The sequence below is a fragment of the Thamnophis sirtalis genome, unplaced genomic scaffold (assembly GCF_051295495.1).
Source record: "Thamnophis sirtalis isolate CommonGarterSnake01/CBP01778 unplaced genomic scaffold, rThaSir2_p1.2 scaffold_7, whole genome shotgun sequence".
Classification (NCBI taxonomy): Eukaryota; Metazoa; Chordata; class Lepidosauria; order Squamata; family Natricidae; genus Thamnophis; species Thamnophis sirtalis.
This window is the reverse complement of record NW_028261387.1, coordinates 39,877,191-39,896,694: the sequence shown is the minus strand read 5'-3', so window position 1 is coordinate 39,896,694 and position 19,504 is coordinate 39,877,191. Positions and strand designations below refer to the sequence as shown.

At 40.1% G+C, this 19,504-nt stretch overlaps 1 protein-coding gene across 2 annotated transcripts; it reads left to right on the top strand.

Annotated features, from left to right (window-relative positions):
* Positions 1–3,139: 3,139 nt before the first annotated feature.
* LOC106542789 (uncharacterized) lies at positions 3,140–14,647 on the top strand. 2 transcript variants are annotated; one of them, XM_014058616.2, is made up of 5 exons: positions 3,140–3,797; positions 10,750–11,148; positions 12,211–12,513; positions 12,914–13,080; positions 13,681–14,647. In XM_014058616.2, exons 1-5 carry the CDS (start codon positions 3,719–3,721, stop codon positions 13,723–13,725), a joined length of 993 nt encoding a protein of 330 aa, XP_013914091.2. In that variant the 5' UTR covers positions 3,140–3,718; the 3' UTR covers positions 13,726–14,647. The 2 variants fall into 2 exon arrangements, with proteins under 2 accessions (XP_013914091.2, XP_013914090.2); XM_014058615.2 differs by having other exon boundaries at positions 3,143–3,797; positions 12,199–12,513.
* Positions 14,648–19,504: the final 4,857 nt, after the last annotated feature.

The following is a 19,504-nucleotide window of genomic DNA, read 5'->3' as shown; positions in this document are numbered from 1 at the left end:
TTCCTGCACTTCCTAGGTCTTTTGTATTATTTTGTACTCTGCAGCTATTTCGAATTGTTCTGATATCCTGGTAATTATTCTCAGGAGGTTTCTTTTAGAATGCATGCTGGCTTTGTTATTCTAGTGACTTCCAGTTTGGTTATGGGCTGTCCTGGTCTTCCTAATACAACACTGTTTTGGTGAAGTTCCCTTCCCACAGTTATATAGGTAAAAACTCGAAAAGCTGAAAGTATTTACTTCTGCACTCTCTTTTACTAAAGAAGTTCAAAGCAGAATTATCTTCAGTTTCTTTCTTGGGACTAAAATGATTTTTATTTAATTTGATTCTTTTTTCAGTTTTACCTCTGGACTCCTGTACATTCGCCTAAAAATAAAAATAAGCCAGGAAGCCCTGGTTTGCTTAACTAGTTTAGTTAGTTTATTGAATAAACATTATAGGCTTCATTCAGACATGCCAAATAATAAATTCAAGTCTATAAACCACAATTATAGGATTTGGGACATATGGTACAATTGGTTAGATAATAGATGTAAAGATCATACATAAAGGTTATTTAAGAGTTATATTAAGGTGAAAATATGGCTATATGGCATACTAGGCACACTAGGCAGAGATCTTAGCCATTAGGCCACAGGCTCTTATCCGTTATCAGCGAAGCCAGGGGGTTCTGATGCCAGCTGATAATGGATAAGAGCCTGTGGCCTATTGGCTAAGATCTCTGCCTAGTGTGCCTAGTATGCCATATAGCCCAGGTTCAAATCCCAGTAAGGGTATGGCTAGCTGATGAGAGCTAAATAGCTTGAAATAGATCTATACTAGTCTCCCTTTATTTATTTATCAGCACAAATAAAAAAACACAAATATAACAAAGGCAACAGTAAAAATATTGGGTTTCTGTCGTGATGGACTCTTGTGACGAGCCGATTGACAGATGATGGAAGCAGTTAGCTTCCTCCCATAATTGGGGCTTACCAGGGGTTGTAAAAATCTAATAGATACCTTTCACCCTGGCTTCGCTGATAACGGATAAGAGCCTGTGGCCTAATGGCTAAGATCTCTGCCTAGTGTGCCTAGTATGCCATATAGCCCAGGTTCAAATCCCAGTAAGGGTATGGCTAGCTGATGAGAGCTAAATAGCTTGAAATAGATCTATACTAGTCTCCCTTTATTTATTTATCAGCACAAATAAAAAAACATTTTTGTTATATATATATTTATATTATATATATATATATATATATATATATATATATATATATATATATATATATATATATATATATATATATATATATATATGTTATATATATATAAATATAAATATATATATGTTTATATATATATATATATATATATACATATATATATGATATATGTATATATCAATATATATACATATATATATATATAGATATAGATATAGATATAGATATATATAGATATAGATATAGATATAGATATAGATATAGATATAGATATAGATATAGATATAGATATAGATATAGATATAGATATAGATATAGATATAGATATAGATATAGATATAGATATAGATATAGATATAGATATATAGATATATAGATATAGATATAATATATAATATATAGAGCAGTGATGTATATAAGTGGAAAAGAAGAATAATGAAATAACCACTATGTAATTATGAGTGATACCTATACTGGAGCGCTGTAAAAGATTGAAAATGAGGTTTAAATGTCAAAATATGTTCAATAAAAATATTTAAATAAATAAAATTTACCCAACTGCCTACCTTTACACATCAGTATTATAGCTGCCAAAGTATATTTGTTTTGCATGTAAGTGTCAGGGAAATGCCCCAAATCTGGACTCATTTGAGCTTTCCTAGTGCCTTTGTAGACGGTCCGTGTAGCATTTTTGGAAATGTTTTACCATTTCTTTTTTCCAGGATTATTCACGATTCACCAAATATCAAATCGCCCTGGGGTACCCTAATGGTGGTCTTTGCCTTCCAAGTAGTAAGTTTATAAGTTTGTAAGTTTAATAACATTTATATGCCGCCCAATCCCGTAGGACTCCGGGCAGCTTACAATATAAAAATAATCAAAAAAGAAAAAAAGTAAGATACAGGGAAGAAAGATAGATATAAAATACAACACATCATGCACTCCATTCTGAATGGGGCCGGACCGTATTTGGGGTCAACAGCCCCAGGCTGCCGGAACAGCCAGGTTTTAATGGCTTTCCGGAAGGCCGAGAGAGTGGGAAAGGTCCGGATCTCTGCAGGGAGATCATTCCACAGGGCCGGGGCAGCTACAGAGAAAGACCTCCCCCGAGTAGTCACCAACCGGCATTGCCCGGTCGACGGTGCCCGGAGGAGGCCCAGCCTGTGGGATCTTATGGGCCGTTGGGAGGTATGTGGCAGGAGGCGGTCCCGCAGATATCCAGGTCCCAAGCCATGTAGGGCTTTAAAGGTAACGACCAGCACCTTGAAGCGCATTCGGAGACCGATGGGAAGCCAGTGCAGCTCGCGGAGGATAGGTGTAACATGGGTGTACCTAGGTACACTTGATATCGCTCGCGCGGCCGCATTCTGGACCAATTATAGTCTCCGAACACCCTTCAGGGGCAGCCCCAAGTAAAGCGCATTGCAGTAATCAAGCCTAGAGGTGACGAGAGCATGAGTGACCATTTGAAGTGCCTCCCGGTCCAGGTAGGGCCACAACTGGTGCACCAGGCGAACCTGGGCAAAAGCCCCCCTGGTCACAGCCGACAGGTGGTATTCTAATGTCAGCTGAGAATCCAGGAGGACACCCAAGTTGCGGACCCTCTCTGAGGGGTGAAGAGTTTCTCCCCACAGGCTAAGAGATGGAATATCTGGTCCATTCTTGGGGGGCAACATCAATAGCCACTCGGTCTTGTCGGGATTGAGTGCCAGCTTGTTTACTCCCATCCAGACCCTAGTAATCAGATAAATGTAGCTTGCCTTCCCAACATCAGCCAGAATGAGTTGTGTGCTGCCACCTAGTTGGGTAAACTTGTTAAAGTCGCTACTTTTAATGTAGCATTATATTGGTTTTAGGCGTGTCAGTTCAGAAAAGGTAAACATCTGAGACTTTCCCCCCCAGATCTGCGGACTGTACTTCCTGATTCTCCTTCGTGTGTTCTCTGTCTCCAGTCAGGGCAACCGGGATGTTGAGGCAACATGGGTGAATGTTGAACAGATTCTCAAAGCTAATTTCGTCACCTATCGCGGAGACGATGGTCTCCTTTGACCCACCCCACCCCACGGCTCCGACGGTGAAGGGGCGGAGCTGTTCTCGCAGCGCCGCCGGTTTGTTCCCAGACGGTGTCAATGGGACGGTGTTGCACTTTCTGCTCCTCTTGTTGCTCTTCTAGAAAAACTCTGGCCGATTGCGGAGAAAGCATCGGCTTCTGCGTTTCAGCAGGGAGAGGGGCTGCGGCCCCCAGTCAGTGGGATAGATTTTTTTTCCGCAGGGGGCGTGAGAGTTCTGCGGACGATACGGAACAACTGAAGAACTCGGGCAGTTTTGTAAGGAGTCGGGGAGCGAAAAAGAGGCCGCAACACGCCCCGACTAGTCCCATCCTTGTGTTTGTGAACGAACCACGTGGCAGTGACTCGCTCTCCAGGACCAGATCTTTACAGCCGCTGCCGGGGGCGCCGGTTCTCCTTTTCTCTCTCTCGCCCTGACCGATCGCCGCTAGGGCCGGCCCATCATGGTGGGAATTCGTCGCCCCCTATACAACCTCACGGCCGTTTGTTGCTTCCTCGCTGGAAGCCTCCTGTCTCTGCCAGGTACGTGCACCGCTCGCTCCATCCCTCCTGAAAGGTCGGGTCTCGGGTGCAGGCAGGCGCGGTTGGAAGTAGCCCAGACGTTTGAGGAACCTCAGAAGCCATTGCAAAACCAAAAGTCCCTGGCAGACCTCCCCATGGCGAGTCTGCCCGTCCTGTTTGGATTGGACGCGCCAAATGTTCTGCCATCTAAGAAGGCATTGCTCTCCTGCCTGCGTTAAGTCTTTCTGTTTCGCTTTCAGCCTAAATTTCCTGGAGGGGCTCAATGGCCAGCTAGAGGGTCAGGCTTTCCTTAGGTTCATGGTGCGATGGGCTCTGGGGTGCCCTTCCTTAGGGCTGGCACCCAGTTTTCCCAAGGACTAAAGCTCCCAGGTTTGATGCAGGCCCTGACTACTCTTTGGGCTTGTTGTTTACCAAATGAGTAGTGTTAGAGCTGAAGCTGCCACGTCCACCACCAGGGCATTTGGGAACTCAAATAAGGCTTCATCAGAACAGTAGTTTGGAAAACACACACTGAAACGCATCAAGAAATGCTCTTGCCTTCTGTGTATAGATTTCACAAGTAGACTGCCAGTATTCAAAACAGTTTGAGTCGTATCTCTGGTTCAAAACCTGGGTTTTTTTCCACTCAGGTTGCATGTTTATCTACACTACTTAGCAGAAACTCATCCCTCGCTTTTCGTTGCTTATTAGATTTCTTTATTTCTGCTACCTGGGAAGTCACAATTTTCTTTATTTGGTGTATTTGCTGCAGAGTTATATTTTCTTCAAAGCATTTCCTGATTGCAGATTCAGGACCTCTTAATAAGATAGGATATGGGAAGGTGAGACTTCTGCTCAAATAGGTGTATTTGTACAATCACCAATTATAGTTCCAGCAGTTGTACTTGCCAGTTACATACCTAGCCTCTGAACTCACAAACTTTGATTTTGTGCATATGTATGTATATTAGCAGGACACGGTGGCTCGGTGGCTCAGTGGCTAAGATGGTGAGCTTGTCAGTCAGAAAGGTTGGCAGTTCAGTGGTTCAAATCCCTAGCGCTGCATAATGGAGTGAGCTCCCATTACTTGTCCAGCTTCTGCCAACATACCAGTTCGAAAGCACGTAAAAATGCAAGTAGAAAAATAGAAGCCACCTTTGGTGGGAAGGTAACAGTGTTCCATTTAGTCATACCGGCCATATGACCACGGAGACATCTTCGGACAGTGCTGGCTCTTTGGCTTTGAAACAGAGATGAGCACCCTAGAGTCGGGAACAACTAGCATGTATGTGCGAGGGGAATCTTTACCTTTATGTGTATTAGTATGCTATGCAAATTCAACCTGTTTGATTGGCTTATAAATCTATGTTTAAGGAGAAACCAGTAAACAAGTTAAGCATGTTGTGTGAATTCAGGCATAAAGCATGTCTGTCCTAAGGGCTCTTTCTCTTGGAGTTCAAAGTAACAATCACTGCAGAACTTCTTTAAATCCAAACTTCCTAGCACTGATTTGAAAAGCAAAAGGACTACATGGGTGAAGACAAATAAATGATTCCCTCTCTTATCTACTCATAATTCTATGGCTCCAGGCACTGTTAGTTATAAAGCAGTTTTTTATCACTCTTCCAGACCATTTAGTGTAGCATTTTGATAATGGTATTTATATATCCTATATTAACCAGTTAACAGGATAATATACTTAATATACTTATACTGAGTTCCTAAAATGATGGAAATCTATAGAAAATAGAGATTTTGAGAACACTTCAAAATAATTTTGTTAGAGCCAGGCTGGCTGTACCCCAAAATACAGTGCACTTCATACATATTTTGACAGTGTCAATTAAATCAGCATCTCTATCCAGGTCCAGGTAGATAGATAGATAGATAGATAGATAGATAGATAGATAGATAGATAGATAGATAGATAGATAGATAGATATATGGAGGATGTTTTTTAAAATGTAAGTTCAGTTTCATTGATTTATTTACTCAGATTTGTATGCCACTTCAGTATTTTAATTTAATTCCTGTATGCTTGGTAAGGACTTTATGCAAATTTTCAAGATATTTCATAAATGTCAGACTGACATGCCCACCCTAGTCATTTTAAGGTCTTGTAAAGATACAAACATTATATCTCAAATTATATACAAATAGATGAGTGCATTTATGAGAGTTGCTTAACTGATATTTTAATTCATGCTTGTCAATAGAGTAGTGTAAAGATATTTTGGCTGATTTTATTATTTTGGTTATATTTGGTTGATTTATATAAATAATTTATAAGCTGAGATTTTAGATTTGGGTGGAATAGTATTTCCTTTTATGTTCACTACTTGTAGTGAGGGAAAGGAGGATTACTAATATAATTACCAATTTAAACATTTTAGTTAATATAGATATTAATGAAAATACTATTTTCATTTGCAATTATGTATCTTCATCATAATTGTTTGTTGATTAAGGTTAAAATAGTTACATATGACTATACTTCTGCTATTTTGCCAGATTCTTTATTTAAGAATGACAGAGTATATAAATCAGAGATGTATAGCTTCTATCAATTCAATGATTATGCATAGTGTCAAAAACTATATGCCCAAAGTTGAGATTTCAACAATAACACAAAAATGTGTATCTTCCCCCCCCCCCCCAACATCCAAGTGATTTATTGTCTCCAAAAGTAAATTACATTGGACATAGTTGGATTTCATTTTTTAAAAAAATTAAGATTGTAGCAAGGGGAAATTAATCATCATAGTTTAAACATTTTGATTTTTCTTTGCATTAGGGAAAAGGGGAAAAAGTGAAAAGGCAGTAGCACCATAAATATATGAATATAATTTCTCTTGAAAACACACTCAAGCAAAATCTGATGTTTTTCATTAAATTTCAAATTATATATATTTTTCTATTTATTCCTCATTGTAGTTTTAAAAATGTAAACATGTTTAGATGTTAATGTTCTTTTTGCTGGTTGCAGAGTGCAATGAAAGAGAAGAATTATATTTACAGTTTAAAGAGGAAATATTGATGTCTAAGCCAAGGACAGGTGCTGTGCGTTTCCTCTCAGTATAAAGATTCTGTGGAAATTTTGCAGTATCCGTTAACAATTTCATGTTTATGGCACTTTCAGTTCTTAATTGCAGTAATCTTTATAACAGTCATGCAAGAAAGTATCCTCACATTGCATGTGTATGATTTCAAATCCATTTGACTATGAAATGCAAACTTCCTAATTTACATTTGGGAAGGAGAAGATGGAGCATTTTATCCTGTCATCTGCTGTCTCAGATAAGGATTCTTCAGAGAAGTATCTCATCTTCCTAAAAATATTATAGTCAAAATGTGTGCTGCATATTAAAAGTTACACTGATGCCAAATTAAGGTTTAGTTTATTGTCATATTTTCCCCAAAGCTTTATAAAGAATGCTAATAAGTGAATCAGTAAAGAGCATTTATCATCTGGAAATTTTTAGGAAACTTTTTCTGAAGATAGAAGATGATGTATTTAGCTGAAGAAATATTTCTTCAAATGATTAATTTTTTAAAATGGAATGGTTATCTTCAGTTACCCGAGAATATGAGAAAAATGGAAGATTAGTTTTTTAAAAAATCTAATCTTTGTTTAGGACGATGTCCAAATTTAGGATTATCTTTCTCTGTAAATACTTGTTAGTATTTTTTTTCTCAGATTGTATATATTGCAAATAACATAGGCTTCTAACATAAAATGAGATTGGAATGGGAAAAAAGTCAGTATAAAACATTTGTGGACTGCAATCTTCCTCCTGTTTCCTCACCTCTTTTCCCACAATTGACTAAATTGTAGTCACTAACATATTAATCAGATATCAGATTGCTCAACTGATAACTTTCCCTTTTGTGCTAATTATGCTGGAAGAAAGTCTATGCTTATTAAAAAAATTGTCAAACTCGCTACTCATTTTATAAAATGCTTCCTTTGAAGTAAAAAAGCAAGAAATGAAAGAATTCCCAGCACTGCTCTATTGTTGAAGTTATAAGTATACTGGAAGCAGTATGTAACATATAGTCAATGTGGATTTGCGATACTTTAAAATTAAATGGGATGGTTCAGTCCAAGATGTCTGGTGCAGAGAATACAATATACACAGAAACAGGTTTGTGGAATACAATCTGTGTACTATTGTATGGAAGGGAATCCTTCTTAAGTGTTCTATTGAAGTAGCTTATGCCATTTATAAAACTTTTAGACGAATATTGATATAATATATTTCAGTTGCTGTTAACAATTTTTAGATATTTTGTGCTTAGGTACTATATTTATTCTTGGGCTTCAAATCTTCTATTCCTAGCTTGCAATTAATGTGTTGGATTTGTGCCCTATATTAGTATAAGTATGGAGATGAATGAAAGAGTGTCTTGAAACATTTTGGCAAGCGAACATATCTTTTCCCCCTTAAAGTTCTTAGATACACCACTCTTTGAATTAAATGCTCTGGGCTAATGTAACATATGCAGGCAAATATTAATTTTATCAGGTCACAATGGGTTCATCATGTACATCAGCCTTTCTCAATCTCACCCCCATAGGGACTGCAGTTCCCAAAATTCCTGGCCAATTTGGGAATTGGTGACCAAATACATCTGGAGAATGCCAGGTTGGGGAAGATAATGTGTGCAGTTTTGAACTCTTGAAGAAGTGTGCAATATGAATACTGTAAGAGCGTTACTTTATTGCTAAACAAAAACTAAGCTGAGAGATAGACAATCTCCCCTGTAAGTGCCCCTATTTATTCTAAGGAGTTACTGGCCAGTTTGCACATCAGATTAACATGTACAGTAACCTAAATCAACGGTGGCTGATTTAAATTGATGTATGTGTTAATGAACACAGTGTAGCATTCATTGTACCAATCCATAGCCATGCATAATGTTGTTCCTACAAAGAGTAAACAAAATTTAAAAGATTATGTGTGTTTATAGCATAGGCAGGCAAGTGCTACAAATTATAACATAGCATGGCAATTATGAAGCAAGAGGCCCTTGTGCAGCTTTACATTGCTTTTTTGTTGAATGTGCACATTACTACAGCTATACTGTATATGGGCATAGTTTTAAAAATAAAGATTATGTAATTATTCACAACAGCACTGTTGTGCATGATGTAGTAAAATAGTCGTTCAGTTTAAACCTTCACCACAGCAAGATTTCCTGCTTGCATTTTTTTTTATTTCTCTCTCGGGTCAGAGGGAGAAAAGAGAAAATGTTGATAACCTAGTTCTACCACTTTAAAACTATTTCTGCCAATAAGAGTTTAATTTTAAGTAGGGACAGCAACTGATAGATTAAATTTGCACCAGCTTTGCAACTTTCAGCGCTCTAGAGAACAATTGTGTTGGTTTTACTAACTTAACAACTGCTGTAATTCACTTAACAACTGTGACAAGGTCATAAAATTGGGGCAAATTCCACTTAAATGTTTTACTTAGCAACAGAAATTATGGGTTCAATTGTGGTTGTAAGTCCAGTACTACCTGTACTGTGGGCACAATTTTAAGGGTAAGATGTTTATTCAGATAATTTCCCTCTAACTAGTTAAATACTTTAATCCAATACCTCTTCTTTGCATAGAAAAGAAAATTAATTTTGATGTTTTTCCTACAAAAAGTACCCCAAGTGGTACAATATTATATTTTAATTTAATTTAATTAATACTAAATGGGCACTAGGTTGTTTTTTCCATGATGAAATAAATATTAGAAGTACAAATACTCAAAATAAATATTACCTGTGGTAGTTTGGGATTAGTTTGGAGGTTGTTTTTTTTTTACTGTTAGTTAAGTTTCATTCACTTGTTGACTTTCAGAAATTCTCTCTAGAATCATTGTAAATGATAAAGGAAACAATGAACACAGGAATAAGAACTTTTTGAAAATGTAAATGTAGGAATTGTATGAAACAGGTTTACTGTGTGTGATCTCTAGGGTGCTGATGGTGGTTCATTACTACTATTAATTTATCTAATACCTATTAGTTGCATTAAGAGAGGACCGGTGCTTTGGAACATATTATATAAGACTGCTGTGTCCCAGTTTTCATGTTCAGGATCACGATATTGTTCTTATCCCAATTTTGTCAATCTAGTAGTTAAGGTAGACAAAAAGCAATACAAAATACTATTTTCAAACCAGAGAGAAAATCTGAATGAATACTTAATCTAAAATCCTGCATGTTCTAATCTGGAATGAAATAGGCACACCTAGGTTTTGTGTGTATATTGTTTTTTGTCTGCCTAATAAAAAAAATTGGCATTCCCTAATGCTCTCGTCTAAATACTAATCAAGTCCAGTCCTGCTTAGTTTCTAAGCCCAGGAAAAACTGACCTGGTGCCAACTACCACTTGGATTAATATGAGTTGCATGTAATTCCCTTTTTCCACTCTCAAATCAAAGTCTACTTTATGTCTTTCAGAGCATTGCTAGTTTGTCTTAAGAAATCTGTATCTGATGGTCCAAAAATCTGAAAGTGCTGTCCACCCTTCCCCCCAAGCAACATTTTTCATGGCAAATTTTCTAAGGAAATTAGAACAGTTCAAAACATAGTTAAATCTGCAAAACTGCAAATATAGTTCAGGGGAAATATTATTCTTTTGGATTCATGATGTGGTAATTCTGGTGATACCCCTTGAATTCTATCCATGGAAATGACAGTGGTGATTACGTATAGCTTGGTCTCTTTTATTACAGTACACAATTTTACCCAATTACTTTATTAGAGGAAGGAATATAGGTGTAGTAATGTCTGAAGAGAGTTCAGTTACAAAAGAACTTACTCCCCAATTCGCTGTCCCTTTGACAGCAATTGTTTTGGATGTGGATTTATTCCTTCTCTTTGATACTTATTTCTCCAGCTGATCTTCTAGGGAAGGACATATGTTGTAAGGATGCTGCCAAATTTTGTTTTCCTGTTTGTTTTCCTGTACCAGGAGATGGGAAGAATGGATCATCAGCTTCCTCCAGCACAGTTTCTCAGTTCACACTTCCTCACACTGAGGCTAGAAACTTCCAAGCCACAGCCACCAATAGGGATAACATTATCAAAAGCACCTCACAAGTCAATGTCAGCAGCATCAGTCAGCCAGATTATCTGACCACTACTAAGCCTGGCTATTTGAATACCACGGCAAGGATACAGACTCAGACTGCAAATAATGCCTCTAATGGTAGCACTGACCCTTCTTTATTTCTTACACCAACTTCACATTTACTGGAAACTAATACATTTGGCTCGGATGGTGATAGAAGATACATCAGTGCCACATCCTTGCTTACTTCCAGCACCAAGATCCTGGCTACAGAAATTTTGCAATCAAAGGAGACACAAGGTAAGACTGGGCAGTTATCAATAATTTATCACAATACGTGGTTTAAATAAATATGACCAGGATAACTCAACTAATTCTGCTTTACAGTCACAGCCTGTAAAAACATTATATTAGATTACAATTAGATACTCTGTATTTTCCAAAAAATGGAAAAAAGAAAGAGAACGCCATCTGAGCTAAAAAACATACCCCCTAAGTTTGCAGAGTTATGGTCAAATATTTCTGTGGCCTCAGTGTTCTAAAAAATAATGCCTCCCAGCCGATCTTCTTTTGTTGCCCTGAATCATCAGTTTTAGTAGGGAATGGGGTTTACTCTCATTTTATATACCAGTGGCTTGCCCGGTCAGTGTTGGTAGGAGTAGGTTTGGTGGTTCCTTGCTTGGGCTGGTGTTTACTGTTAGCTTGCTTGGCAATTTCTTGATTGAGGTATTGTTTGCTTCTTGATTGTTCATCTAATGTTAATCTTTATGTTAATATCTGTTCATCTGAGTGTTGATTGCTGGTGAGGAAGTTTTCTGGTCTTTTTGTTTCCTTTTTGGCTTTGCAATTGTCTCTTTTGAATGGCATGTAGATGTTGCTTATGTCTATGTGCCTGTTTGATGGCTGATTTGTTGATATAGCCACCCATCTTTCAGCCAATTCTGGATGGCTCCAGAGGGTATATGAAATCATTATAAAAACTGTAATACACAACCAGTAAAAATGTAAAACATTGAACATTGTTCATGGTTTTTTTCAGTTAGGATGAAAATGGATCTAATATAGACGTGGCTGAATTTACAGTCATGAGGACCCTGCCTGCTTTCTCAGGTCCAACTCTTCCCTGATAAATGAGCAACACGATGCCCAGTTATCTTCACATAACCTGCTCCAACACTGGAGTCTATCTGTGGACCTGCTTTATCCACATACTTTTGATTAGATTTGATAACTATCAAGATTTATGTTAGAACTGTAGAAACATTTAGAAAAAGTCTGGCCAAAGTAGATTCTCTGTATTTCTGAATTAAGCAGAGCCAGGATTCTCACTCACCCCCACTGTACTGACAGTTTTCTCTGCAGGAACAGCAGCTGCTTCGCAGCCGAAATCTTCTACATTCATTACCACAGGACCAACAAAAAATACCACGCCAGTCATGGACCATAAGGCTTTCACAGAAGAGAACACTGTTGCCTCCACATCATTTCCAAGGACTACTATTCGTGAACAAGTGATTACAATAACTACATCCAATACTTCTCAATCAGTAACATTTAAGGTTGCCTCCTCTACTCTCTTACCTCACAAAATCTTATCAGCAGAGACAGAGCAACCAGCTAAACATGATCACAAGACAACTATATTTGATGTGGGAAACAATCAAGGTATACATTTAGCAATCTTGTCTCATCTAGGGAACAACAGATTTAGAATGGATTGGTGAAAACCGAGAAATAGTTAAAGCCAATCTTGTATAAAACTATGGAAGAACTACATAGCACAGTGACAAAGCATATGGTCTGCAAAAAGAAGGAAAAAGTCACTTATTCAGTCTCTGATATCTCCAAATTAGGCTAGGAATTACTTTTGCCTGAAAATAGTTTTGGAGGAAACAGATGTTGGGACAGGCACTGCAAGTTTGTATAAATAATATTAAATACAATGCTGGATTTGGGTTATGCAGCTGAATGTATTCCTTTGATTGTTAAAATAGGTAGCTGGGTGAATGAACCTTAATAGTTTCAAAAGATGAGCTACATTTTACTGCCTTCTTCTTGCTTTCAGGTCTGCCCAGTAGACCAGTAGTCAGTCCAATAGGAAACGATCCCCTGGTGATTGCTGTCGTTGTCATTTTTGTTGTGACAGTAGGGATTCTGACTTTCCTGGGTTTCTTGAGGTATCGACAACGTAGCAATAGACTACGGTTTAGACGTCTCCAGGACTTGCCTATGGTGAGCATCTGCTGGGTTTTTACCCATTCTGTTGTTATTTTTCTTCTAGATGGGAACAGGAATTCTAGAATTTTGAAGGGGAGGAACAAAGGTCACAATCCAGATGTGTACGTAGAAAGGCAGATGTTGATAACCGATTCTTAGAAGCATTCAGATATAATTAGTGAAGGATTATGTATTGAGAGTAGCAAACATATTTAGGGAATATTTTTATATCTATGGAGATAGGAAGGGATTGCTGTACCTGTAGCTAGAGCAGAGTTATTCCAGATCAATGGAATAGCCTTATTTGAATAGTCTAAAAGTTGGCATCATGACCGCTATCCAAACCAATTCCCCATTTCAAGCTTAATGAACTAATAGCACTTTCTCATCAAGAAGCATGAGACTCTGGTCTGGGATATGGCCTCACTGCCACTGTACCTTAATATTAGTTGCCTAGTCTGTCTGTTCCAAAGGGTAATTCTTTGAGATGGCAAGGGCTCAGATTCATTAAGGGATGGTTCAGAAGTCACTAAGAATATATATAGTACATAAACTTAGACATCTTTCACTAATGTCTGGGCTAGCACAAAATTAAGTTTTTTCTCTTTCTTACAGGATGACATGATGGAAGACACACCTCTTTCCCTCTACAGCTACTAAACAATTGAAAGACTTTAAAAAAACCATCAAAATCTATTAAAGACCACAAAGCTTGTTAAGGATCCCAACTGGGGAGCATCTCTACAATTTTGGAGCCACTGTACTGACATGCAAATAACTATAGCGTTGCAAGTCAAATGACTTTTTTTAAATGCTTGTCTTTTTTTCTTATTTTTGAGAATCAGCTTAACCAAGACCTTTTCCTCAATACATCTTCATTTTCTGTGACTGGATACATGCAACGCTAGAGAGAGAGAAAATCAACTATCTTTTCAAATGCTGGCTTCATATCAAAGATAGGTTTGTTGGATTCTGAGAAAACACACTGTATGGGGTGCTTTTTTCACAAAAAGTAAAAAAAATATGATATATATGGAATATGATGTGTTTCTTGAGAATGGAAATGCAACCAAACGGTGACTGGGAAATCAAGTTGGCCCTCTTATTTTCTTTGAATGGCACTTCATGTTTCTATCAAGATTTAAAACATGTTCCAGAAGGAAGTAGTGATCTCATCATTTTAATCAAGACACTCTGAATTATACTAAGAAAATTAGTCCAGCATTCATTTTCATACGGGGCCATGCAAATGTCTCTAGCAAGTTGAGACAAAGTTAGAAAACAGTAATCTCCTATTCCTGTTAATGGTATTCAGTATTCACATTGCATTGTCTGACTATTGCTACTTTTTCTGCTCTGCTTTGTGGTGTTTTTGCAGGGAATAAGAGCAGCTGTAGTTTAAACTGAATTCAGCATTCGGTTTAACACCAGTTTACTGAGGAAATTGTACTCCTTTATTTAATAGTAAGGGATGGCACACAGGATGGGGTTTTTTTAATCATTTTTTTTCTAAGAATATGTTTAATCCTGCCAGTATTGTTGACAATGCTTGGAACAATAAGATTGTGCAATAACTGTAATTGGTGCTGCATGTATTACTGAGACCTGGCTGGGCCATGAGGGAGGAGTCCCCCTCTCTGAAATGTGCGCAGAAGGATTTCAGGTGCTGCACCAACCACGACACTAGAGAAGGGATGGGGGAGTGGCTGTTGTCATCCGAAAATCATTAGCACCTCGTAGAATCCCTGCTCCAGAGACTGTCGGGTGTGAGTCCCTGCTGGTGAAGCTGGACCTTGGGGGTCAAGTGGCCTTGTTGTTAACGTACCTACCTCCCAGCTGCGTTGCAACAGCCCTGCCTTCGCTCCTGGAGTCAGTAGCCAGTTTGGCGATTGAGTTCCCCAGACTTATAGTACTGGGGGACTGTAACCTGCCATCTCTCTGATGGGACACAGGAGTTCATGGCTTCCATGACAGCCATGGACTTGACCCAGGTAATTCAAGGTCCGACTCATACAGCGGGACACACTCTTGACCTTGTGTTTCTCTCGGGGCAGTGGAGAGGTGATCTGGAATTGAAGGGCATAAAGACCTTGCCCTTGTCATGGTCAGATCACTTCCTACTGAGGCTTGATTTTCTGAAACTACTCCCCCACTGCAGGGAGGGGGAACCGATTAAATGGTTTTGCCCCAGGCGCCTGATGGATCCTTTGAGATTTCAGACGGAGCTTGGGGAAATACCTGACTCCCTTGCCCACAGTCCGACGGACTCCTTGGTCGCTGCTTGGAACAAAGAGGCGGCTGGGGCTCTTGATCAGATTGCGCCTTTGCGGCCTCTCCGCAGCAGTGGATCCAGGAGGGCCCCTTGGTTTACCGAGGAACTCCGGGAGATGAAGCGCCAAGAGACGCCTAGAGCGACGCTGGAGGGCCAGTAAATCCGAATCTGACCGAACACAATTAAGAGCCTTTATTAGGACTTATCTAGTGGCGATTCAGGTGGCTAAATGTTCGCATTTCTCTGCTCTCATTGCGTCCTCAGAATCATGCCCGGCCACCCTGTTTAGGATAACCCGCTCCCTCCTGAAAGGGAGGGATGCGGGCGAACCCTTGCAGGGAAGAGCCGAGGAATTTATTCAGTTTTTGTCGGACAAAGTCGCTCAGATTCGGATGGATCTGGACTCCACTTGGACAGTACCTGCTGAGATGCCGAGAGTGGGCCTTCTTGGAGCGAGTTCCAGCTCGCTACTCCTGAGGAAGTGGACAAGGCCAAGGGAGCTGTAAGTACCTCCACCTGTTTACTGGATCCGTGTCCCTCCTGGCTGGTTTCGACCAGCAGGGAGGTCACACGGGGCTGGCTCCAGAGGATTGTTAATACCTCTCTACAGGAGGGATCTTTCCCGCTGTCCCTAAAGGACGCGGTGGTAAGACCCCCTCCTTAAGAAGCCTTCTCTGGATCCAGCTATTCTCAACAACTATCGTCCAGTGTCCAACCTCCCTTTTGTAGGGAAGGTTGTTGAGAAGGTGGTGGCCTTTCAGCTCCGACGGACCTTGGAGGAAGCTGATTATCTAGATCCCTTTCAGTCGGGCTTCAGGCCTGGCTACTCCACTGAAACTGCTTTGGTCGCGCTGACCGATGATCTCTGGCGGGCCAGGGATAGAGGACATTCCTCTACCCTGGTGCTTCTTGACCTCTCAGCGGCCTTCGATACCATCTACCATGGTATCCTTCTGCGAGGACTGGGGGAGGTGGGAGTGGGAGGCACCGTGTTACGGTGGTTCTCCTCTTACCTCTCAGATAGGTCGCAGTCGATGTTGGTTGGTGGACAGAGGTCGACTCCTAGGCCCCTAAAATACGGGGTGCCACAGGGCTCGGTCCTGTCCCCCGTCCTATTTAACATCTACATGAAGCCGCTGGGTGAGATCATTCGTCGGCACAGGATAAAATATCATCAATATGCGGACGATACCCAGTTGTATCTGTCCGCCCTGTGCCAACTCAGCGAAGCGGTAGAAGTGATGTGCCAGTGCCTGGAGGCTGTTACGGTCTGGACGGGAGTAAACAAGCTGGCACTCAATCCCGACAAGACCGAGTGGCTGTAGATGTTGCCCCCCAAGAGTGGACCAGATATTCCATCTCTTAGCCTGGGGGGGGGCAAACCCTTCGCCCCTCAGAGAGGTCCGCAACTTGGGTGTCCTCCTGGATCCTCAGCTGACATTAGAATACCATCTTTCGGCTGTGACCAGGGGGGCTTTTGCCCAGGTTCGCCTGGTGCACCAGTTGCGGCCCTACCTGGACCGGGAGGCACTTCAAATGGTCACTCATGCTCTCGTCACCTCTAGGCTTGATTATTGTAATGCGCTTTACTTGGGGCTGCCCCTGAAGAGTGTTCAGAGACTACAATTGGTCCAGAATGCAGCCGCGTGAGCGATATCGAATGTACCTAGGTACACCCATGTTACACCTATCCTCCGCGAGCTGCACTGGCTTCCCATCGGTCTCCGAATGCGCTTCAAGGTGCTGCTCGTTACCTTTAAAGCCCTACATGACTTAGGACCTGGATACCTATGGGACCGCCTCCTGCCACATATCTCCCAACGACCTATAAGATCACACAGATTGGGCCTCCTCCGGGTACCGTCAACTGGGCAATGCCGGTTGGTGACTACTTGGGGGAGGTCTTTCTCTGTAGCTGCTCTGGTCCTGTGGAATGATCTCCCCGCAGAGATCCGGACCCTTCCCACACTCTCGGCCTTCCGTAAGGCCACTAAAACCTGGCTGTTCCGGCAGGCCTGGGGCTGTTGACCCCAAAATATGGTCCAGCCCCACTTGGAAAGGAGTGCATGGTGTGTTTTTAAATCTATGCTTTCCTTCTACTATTCTTTTTGATTTATTGTATTGTTAGCCGCCCAGAGTCCTTCGGGATTGGGCGGCATACAAATGCTATTAAACTTTGAAACTTTTGCTTTTTGAAAGCTGTATCCAGCTTTATGTGCTACTATTTACCAAGCCTGAATAGTCCTGGCTACTTGGAAGGCATGAACACCTGAAATTTTCCTGTTTCCACATGAGTCCTTTATCCCCTTCTCTTCCTCTTCACCTTCTATCAACTGTTAGACAATTCATCTCATTCATCACATTCAAAAGCTGCTATGTTTTCATGTACAAACTGGGTTTATATACTAAAAATAAGGCTTAATGTTGTTTATTTGGTTATACTGAAAAGATGGATAAACCCAGCAATGGAGGTTTTTAAACCACGGTTTATGGCTTGGCAGAGTGTGAAAACTTGTAGCTTAATCAAGACACATTTAAAAAAATTGATGCAGGATGATTTGTGAACCTAGCAACTTACTCTGGGATTGGGGGAGCTTAAATACAGAATCCCAAGAGTGATACTTATTGAGGATCTCTGTACTAGAATCTCTTAAGTGTCAAGTGGACCTTTTGCAAGATAAAACAACCTCAGAGCCAATTTTTAACCAGCCTGTAATATCACGGATCTGCTACTTCATTTCAAGATCACCTTTTCTTATTTTATTTATTAAATTTTTATCCTGTCTTTATTATTTTATAAGTAACTCAAGGCAGTGAACACACCTTACTTCTTTCCTTGTACTTTCCCCACAACTATTAGGCAGGAAGTCACCAAATAATATAATATTCTTATGTCAGAAATGTAATAATAGCATCAGCCCCCAAATGTTTTTTATGAAGCTTAGTTTTCTAAAAACCAATAACTCTCTTCTGAAAACAGGACCAGTGATTTTAATTTTTTTTTTGTCCAGCATCATTGCTACACTATATTGCCAAAAGTATTCGCTCATCCATCCAAATAATCAGAATAAGGTGTTCCAATCACTTCCATGGCCACAGGTGTATAAAATCAAGTACCTAGACATGCAGACTGTTTTTACAAACATTTGTGAAAGAATGAGTCGTTCTCAGGAGCTCAGTGAATTCCAGCGTGGAACTGATAGGATGCCACCTGTGCAACAAATCCAGTCGTGAAATTTCCTCGCTCCTAAATATTCCACAGTCAACTGTCAGCTGTATTATAAGAACGTGGAAGTGTTTGGGAACGACAGCAAGTCAGCCACGAATGGTAGGCCATGTAAACTCGTCCAACATCAGTGTGACCTCACAAATGCGCTTCTGGAAGAATGGTAAAAAATTCCTATAAACACACTCCTAAACCTTGTGGACAGCCTTCCCAGAAGAGTTGAAGCTGTTATAGCTGCAAAGGGTGGACCGACGTCATATTGAACCCTATGGATTAGGAATGGGATGTCACTTACAGTAAGTTCACATGTAAAGGCAGGTGAGCGAATACTTTTGGCAGTATAGTGTGTTTTCTATGGTCTTCAGCACCAAAAATAGAGTCTTCAGTTGCAAAAAGGGTTCCCTTTGCTGTCTTGCGCTATTTCTCAGAAGGTCTTCAATGCTGATGGGCCTCAAATGTATCAAGGAATTCCTAGGCAAGTCTGCAGAGGATATTCTACTTGTTCTGTTAAGCTCAGCTGTCTCCTTTAGCGTTGCAGTTTCCCTGAGGCTAGTACAAAGTGGTACTCACTTCACAAGAAGTAGACTAACAGCATTAGTGGGCAATGTGCCAAATCCTTATAGATCTCTTTGAAGGTGACAGAAAGCTTTGATAGCTTCTGTGGGTTATTTTTTTTTATTAATTCCAGGCTCAGGCATAATTTTGTTCATTGGCAAGAAACTATAAATCACTTTCAGTGGTTACCTTTGAAGCTAGAAAGGTTGGGACACTAATCAAGATAAAAGGAACTCTTTTATCAGTTTGCTATTGCAGTATGCATTATGGTATAGTTATCAGATCCAGGCTGCAAAAATAGATAGCCACTAGATGGCAACAGGATGATACACAATATAAACTTTTTGCTGCAATTTAGTGATCATTCACATCTTAGCTGTATAGTA